The sequence below is a fragment of the Drosophila kikkawai genome, chromosome 2R (genome assembly GCF_030179895.1).
Source record: "Drosophila kikkawai strain 14028-0561.14 chromosome 2R, DkikHiC1v2, whole genome shotgun sequence".
NCBI classification, from domain to species: Eukaryota; Metazoa; Arthropoda; class Insecta; order Diptera; family Drosophilidae; genus Drosophila; species Drosophila kikkawai.
Window position 1 is genome coordinate 25,740,981 of NC_091729.1, and position 7,952 is coordinate 25,748,932.

Here is a 7,952-nt window from a genome sequence, read left to right on the forward strand (position 1 = left end):
ATACATAGTAATAGATGCAAATCAAGGCAGCAATCGCTTTTGGAATTAGCGCGCGACAACAAAGTCAACAATCGGAAGTGGCCACTCATCGATGGCCCAGGCCCTTGGCTGTTGTCTAAGGGGAACAGTGGTTAGAGTTGCATTTACTAGGGATGCTTATCTCATAGATACTTTTATGGTATGGATTTTATTTACCTATCCCTAACTACCAATATATCTTAACAACATTTTCTTAACAGCTTCCAGCCACAGTGCAGCCTGATATCTGATATCTCCATTCGCCCATCACTCATCCGGTTTGGGGCCGGGCCAAGGGCTTCCTGACCATCAACAGGCAGCACTTGATCTTAACGATTTTTAATTAATATTTTAACTAACTATTAATAGGCAGTGGGTAACAGCATCCGGCGGCCAGCTAGCTCACTTCTTCGACATGCAGCTGGTGATGAAGTTGCGCACCCGATGGACACTCGTGTACACCCCAGGATATTGGGCATTGGCGCAGCCCAGGCCCCAGGAGACAATGCCACAGAGCTGGCTCTTGTAGATGACACCGCCACCAGAGTCTCCAGTGCAGCTATCCTTGCCGGGGGATCTGGCACAGAAGGTGCTCGCGGTCAGAGTGTCTCGATAGCGGTAGGCATTCTGGCAGACCTTCTTGCGGATCAGTTGGATTTGCACAGTGCGCAGTTGGTTGGAGGGATTGGAGTTGCCATAACGTGTGACGCCCCAGCCAGAGACGCGCATATAGTCGCCGGGGTTCCACTGTACCGTGCACAGCGAGACTGTGGTGATCCCAGAGCCCGTGAGGGCACTCTGCAGGCGGATCACGCCCACGTCCCAGTTGAGGCTGGAGCTGCTGTAGCCGCTGTGTATCCAGTATTTGGCGACGCTCCGGACCACGCCCGTCTGACTGAGCTGACTGACGCCGCCCTGGACCGTTATCCTGCTGGCCTGGTTGCCACTCAGGCAGTGGGCTGCCGTCACCACGTACCTGCTGCTCACCAGGGAGCCGCCGCAGTAGAAGGTGCCATCGTAGCGGAGGTTCACCACGAAGCCACCCACATTGGAGAGCGAGGTGGTGGTGCCACCTACAATTTTGGGCTGGATGCGCTGTCCCTGGGTACCAAGGAAGGCTAGGTGGAGTAGCAGACCTAGGAAGTATCCGTATCTAAGTCGCTCCATGATTAACTAAGTTGGCCAGCTCTTGAGTCTGCTGCTTTTATCACCGGGAACTCAAAAGGCACGGCTGCTCCAGCTGTGCAAACAAGGATCAGGGTCACCTGCCATGACGCATGGATCCCACAGAGTGGGTCAAGTGTGCGGATTTTTCTCAAGGTGCCGAAGACATGTGGCCGAAGACCTTGCTCGGGTTCACAAAAATATTTATAGCAACTATTTGTCAATGTTTTTTGGAAGTTCTGAAGTTACCAAGTTAAGAAAATCCACGAGTTTGATCTTGGCCAGAGTGAGCATTCCTCACTGCCTGAATTTTGGCTCCTCTTAAACTGTGAGTCATAAAAGATGGGCGGTATTGGCTGGAGATCTCCGCTGGCAGATAAGCATTCCATGGTCGGAGGAGCCCGATGCCAGTGCCAGTGCCCTTTGGCTTTCGGTGCGCATTCCAAGGCGATGAAGGGAAAGCCCACTGCTCGGCTTATGCGGGCTACCATATTGAGCTGGAACTTGGATGCCTTTTGGCGTCTGGACTTGGGCCAGGGCTACACCTACCTACCAGCCGGCGACCTTATCGCGGCCATTAATCTGGCAGGCGGTCAGGCGGGGCCGGGGAAAGAAATGAGCAATAACGAACCAAATGAGGCGAGCCAAGATGGTGGATGTCCCCGCCGCCACGTCCAGCTCCAGCTCCTGCGACTCAGGCAGGCAGCCAGGCAACATGGCGGAGCTATGGAGAGGACCTAATGAAAAGCAACCCCGGGTGAGGCGAGGGGCAGAGTTAAATATTATGACCAGCGCTGGCTCGCCTCTCATACGCAGCCAACAAAAGCCAAACAAAAACAAAGGCAACAAAATAATAATAAAAAAACGAGAGAAAAGCTACAACACAAAGGAAAAATATGAATTTTACGATCTCAAGTCATGCAAAAAGCGAAACGAATCAAAACGCGGTGTGCGCATTGGACGTGAGTCGCGAATGTGCTTCGTGCGGGGCTGTGATGATGGCGGCCATGGTGGGTTAACGTCACTCCCGCACCCTCCCCTCCCCCCTCTCCACTGTGTTAACCCCCTGAAGCCCGGCACACCCCCTTTTGACCAGGTTTTTGGGTTTTGGCCCTGGGTTGGAAGTTTTTGCACTCCTTTTTCTTGTGTGTGCGCGCCTCTCGCGTCCGAGATAAGAACTTTTTGTACTCGTTTTAACTTTTTGTTCATTTTTGTACATTTTGTGCTTTTTAATGTCCTTCCAGAGGGTACTATTACTTTTTTAATGGATTTGAAATGTATTTTATATGATTCTATAAAGTGTATATATATTTGGGAGCTATGTAAAACGAGGTTTTCTTTAAGTCGATAAATGGTGATTTTTAAAGAATGAAAAGCTGAAAAATAAATTGTTTTTAATTTTCATTATTTTTATACCCTTGCAAGTATCATAATTTCAGTCAGCAGTTAGTAACGCACTGAAGGAGTCATTTCCGACCTTATAAACCATATATATTCTTGATCAGCATTCAAAGGCGAATCTTTCTAGCTATTTTACAAAGAAAAATAATTTTTGACATTTTTTCAAAATTTTATAAGGGGTTACATCGTTAAAATTGTGAAAAATTCTTAAAATTTTTAAATTAAAAAAAAGTATAATGCAGTAAGCAGATTTATTAACCTTATAAAAACTAACTGAGAACAGCTTTCCGAATTGAATTTGATGCATTATTGGCTTAGTTATATTTATTTGAAACTAATATTGATCTCAAGTCCCTAGAATACGAATATATATATATTTTTTTAGATGATGTAACTAAAGCCAGAGCATTTAAAGTTCGTCTTCTATAATTCAACCTTCCCTCTCGTTGTAATACGCTTTTGCTGTTGTATTTGGTTCGTATTTCGTGATGGCGAACATCATGGAGCAGGGAACCTCTGGCTCTGGCTGTGGCTCTGGCGGAAATGTTTGACAGACACGTAATGCCCTCGCCACAGTCATAAATTTTTCTATTCTTTGCATACGTTCTGTATGTGCAAACATACACATCGTACATCCCATATACATATGTACATACCTGCCATGCATCCCTCCGTGGCGGCACATATCGAACGTTACTAAAGTATTTTCTTCGTTTTGTGAGCTGGGGAAAAGCGACGACGACGAAGAAACTGGCGATGGAATTTTATAATGAACATTCAGTGGGCCTGACATTTTGTGCTGCTAAAGTGCAGTTAGGGAATAATTGTTACTCTAAAAAAAAAGGAAAGAAGAGCAGCGGCGAAACCCATAACTAAGGCCCCAGAGACGACGGGCAAAAAACTAGAGAGAAACAATGGGTTGGACCTCTCACAGGAGTAGGAGAAAGGGGAAAGCATTTGAAAACAAAGTGACGAGAAAGGTCGTAACATCCAAAAGGGAACAATCATCGCACATGGCACTGTGGGAGGAGCACCTGGGGAGGCGAAGAGGAGCACAGTTCATGGAAGACACCGGCTTCGAAGGTATGCAAAGTGCGATGCCCAGGAGAAAAGCAGTTACCAGGTAATATGAGCATTTTTTGCACTCTGCTGTGAGTGTGTGTCTGTTTCTTGGCAATTTGAAAAATAAATTGGCATAAAATATTAACAACAAGGGCCCCATGTGACTTGTCCACTCTAATTCGTTTTGTACCATCCGGATTGGTTATGAATTATCCGTTTTAATATTTCAAAGTAATAACAGACTGCCAGGTAAATCGATTTCGCATTTTCGGATGCCTCGAGTCTAGGCTAAGGATTGGGAAAATTACCTAAGGAAGGTATTGTAACTTTTGCCAGATGGTAAGTTCTTATTTCTTAATTGGTTTCTTATAACAATATACCTTTTAAAATATTAGAAAACCGCCTAAGATACCTTAAATCCATCTCGTAAAAATCTAGAAATACTTAGAATATTGTTTAAACTTTCTCAAGTATATAATTTATATTTTTTTTGCAAAAATTTTAATCTTTTAGATACATTTCAAGTCTTTTAATAAATTTTTAATAATTATAAGATTTTTACCAGAAGTTAAGAACTACACTAGCCTTCCTATAGACACCTCAACCCCCCATTAGAAATGATTCCGGCCAAACCCAAAAAAGAACCTAAATGGAATGCCATCAGGGGAAGATGCAGATGCTGCAGATGCAGAAATAGCACTCATACGCCCCGTTTTCGGCTGCGAACACTACAACAATGGCAGCCAAACGAGTGCAGCCTCGCCGCCAAACCAAGAGGAGGCAAGTAAGAAAAACAACAAACTCGGGCACCACCGACCAGCAACCATGACACCAAGGAGGGGGAGCTCCAGCCCCCTCCTCATACTCCTCCTCCTCCTCCTCCTCAGGAAAGAACCTGGAGGGGGTGCAGTCGGTGGCCCCGGCATATTCGTGCGCAATTTCGCGTTTGACGAAACATATAATCTTCGCACATTTCTATGGAAATGAATGGATTGGCGAATGCTTTTGCTTTTTCTGTTGCTGCTGCTGCCTTGTCCGATGCATTGATAGATGCAGAGGTCCGGATTGATGGTCGGATATGTGGCTGGTTTGGGCCAAATTGGATTGGTATTGGTTTTCCAACAAGAAGTGAAGAGAGCTGAGCTGAGCAACAACAAAAAAAAAGAGCACAAATAGGTGGCATATTTCCTTGGTTTTGCGCTGCAGTTTCGCTGCAGTTTCTCTGGCTTTTGGCTCTGGTGATGGAGAGCTGGGTGCTGGGTGCTGGGTACTGGTGCTGCATGCAAATTGGTTTCCCCACTTTTGTGCTCCACCTTCTCCCGCTCCCGCTCCCGCTCCCTGATGCAGCCACACCCTCGAAATCTGCCATTCCGTAAGAGGCAGGCGCCCGAGCGTCGCTGCCTTTTTTTTTGCTGTCGTGTTCTACTTACACCGGGAGTGTGTGTGCGGTGTGCAGTGTGTAGTGTGTGTGCCGGGCTGCATTTCGTGTGTTTTTCTGCTGTGCGCCTATGCAAATATGCAATTAAGTTGGCCTGCCATCGAGCGGCATGTTTGCTGCCATCTAACATGGCATTCCGTCGTCAGAATCGGAATCGGAATCAGAGTCACCAAAGCTGAAGCTGAATTTGAATCCGAGAGAGCGGCTGTCACTGCATCATCCAAACGCTCATCGTCGCCAACTTGGCCAGAGTTGGTTGTGGAAGTGGGAGGAGGAGGAGGCAGGTACTAACTGATGGCCACCAGGCGATAGTTGGCCTAATAGTTGGGTCATGTATGGTCGGTCTCTGGCGAATGGCAGATAAGAGAATAACGGGTTGATTATACGATATTCCGGGATAGGTGGAAAATTCCTATAATTTTGACTTCTTAAAGCAGACATTACACACCTGCGATTGGGGTTAAAGCATAGATGGGATTGGAGGTACCCCCAAGGCATCTAGAGTTCCTTAATGCTCAATTCTCTGATTATGTAAACCAATTAAGCTTAAAAGTATGGTTATAGCTTAGTTTCTTTGAATAAAAATAACTCAATTGCTTCAAGTTTTAAGTTTAATTTCATAAATGGCCGCCGTATATTTGATGTGCTCTCTGCGTATACTTAATATGCGTCAGCACACTCTCTAGGAATTTCAGCTTAATATAAAAAACATTTGCATTAGTTAAGCAAGCAAAAAATAAATATAAAACAATGTTGAGAGCTTACAAAACGTTAAACCGCAAAAAAACATTGGAAAAGATGCAAAAAAAGAGGCAAAGAAGATGCCGCAAACGAAAAAAATGCAGGCAACGAAATTCCGATGAAAGCATTGCATCCTCCTCTTTCTACCTCTCACTCTCTCTCTCTGTCTCTCTTTGGCTCAGGTGAGTGTGAGTGTGAGTGTGTGTGTGCTGTGGCGACGCCATGTTGCTGATGTTGCGTGCAGAAAGCGTGTGTGTGCCTGTCGAGTTACATATGTAGGCACGTAACGCATTCGCATTCGCATTCAACTTCCACAGCCACGCTCGCATTATGGCCGACGCGAACGCTTGTGGCTATAATGCTTTTTTTTTCTGGTGTTGCCTTTATGGCCAAAGCCACCCAAGCCAACAGCCGAAATCCAGCCACCGAGAGAGAGGGGCAAGACTGAAAGGCAACTTTGGCTGACTTTGCGGTTGAAATGCATGGAAAAACCCCCCACTTCTTGGTGCGGAGGAAGGGTGTAGCTGATCCCGGGGAGTCGCAGAGCTCTAAGTGCAACAAAGTCTCGCAAATTATATACACTGTATATAAGCTGCAGCGAGGTGCCGAGTTGCTGAGCTGCCGAGTTGCTGAGTTGCTAAGCGGCTGAGGCCTACGCAAAACTCCTCTAAAAGATTGTGATTTATAAAGATAATTTTGGGGCTAACAAATCGTTCGATTAACTATATTATATGTCGCTTAAGCTTATAAGAAAGCAGAAAGCCGAATTTCCACGAAAAAGTTTGAATTTAAAGTCAAACACTGCAGGTTTTTTGGGAAAATGGAGTTGGAATTACTTCCTAAAGCTAGATATTATTTTCTAAATTTAAACATCACAGATATTACCTCTAAATTCGTTACAAATTTGTATCTTTATTAACTTGTGAGATTCGCTCAGAAAATCTGGAGGCATCTTTTCTGACGATAGTTTTATAGAAAATTCTTAGAAGCTGTTTATATTTTAATGCCGCTTTTATAAAGACTTAATTAAAGTATATTCTTTAAAAACAAATGTCTTTTGGGGGAAGAATTAAGAGAATAGTATAGAGAGACTTCTTATACGTAATACTTATATTAAATTTTTGTAGCTAGGTAAATGTTTCTCTCGTTAAAACATTTCTTTTATACATTTTTAATTTTCCCAATTCCCCACTACCCCTTTTTTCCAGTGCAGTTGGCGGCAACAAAGTCTTAAAAAAGAATACAATGGATAATCTAAGCTACCAACTGGTAGTCTCTCGCTGCAGCCTACGCAAAGCTCCCAGAAAAGATAGTGATTATTAAAGCTAATTTCGAGGCTCTCAGGCTCTCTGAAACTATTTCAAATTAGCTGCCATGAAATTTTCAATTAATTTTCAAATTTCAATTTATAAATCGAGCAACTTGGGCTGGAGTTGGAGCTGGTGCCGCCATTGAAAGTGTGATGAGAAATTTCGTAATGACTTCTTAGCCCCAGTGAGTCCGTCGTGGCCATAATAAGTGCAATTAGGCCATTGATGGTCTTCTCGTCAGCTCCGACTCCGACTCCAACTCCGACTCCAAGTCCGTCACCGACTGCGATCCGCTTTTGAGGCGGATGTGGATGTGCAGAGGTGACGGCAGAGTCTCCGCTCTGGGAGCAGCACCACCGGCTCCTGCAATTGTCGCCGCGCCTCGTTAGCCTGGCCAGCAGCAAATTTGCAGCGTCTAACATGGCCGGTCGCCATGTTTAATCAAATACGTGACTTGATTTCGATTTGGGCGCCACAAGAGCTGCCGAGCGAGAGATGCAAACGGCTTTCCCGCATTTTAAGAGAATTTAAGAGTTTCTCAAAGTCTATTCTGCAGTGCGTAGCGAATGCAAAAGGAAAAATTACTCTAGTTTTTGGGGTAAACAATTTCCTATTCTTGAAAAATAAATAATTTTTTAGAAGTATACATAAAGTATACATAAGTAGCAGTATCTCTTATGATATTCATTTGTAATTAAATTTGTAAAATAACCCAATTTCTTTACAAGTCCCAAACAAGCCTTAAGGTATCTTCTGTAATGTGCCTACGACTTGTTTTTAAAACAAGTAAAGCACCTACATTTTAGCACCTGTTATTA

General features: G+C 44.4%; 1 protein-coding gene across 1 annotated transcript; it reads right to left on the bottom strand.

Annotated features, from left to right (window-relative positions):
- Positions 1-420: 420 nt before the first annotated feature.
- LOC108072235 (seminase) lies at positions 421-1,185 on the bottom strand. Its single transcript, XM_017163297.1, has one exon. The coding sequence runs from the start codon at positions 1,183-1,185 to the stop codon at positions 421-423; it is 765 nt and encodes a 254-aa protein (XP_017018786.1).
- Positions 1,186-7,952: the final 6,767 nt, after the last annotated feature.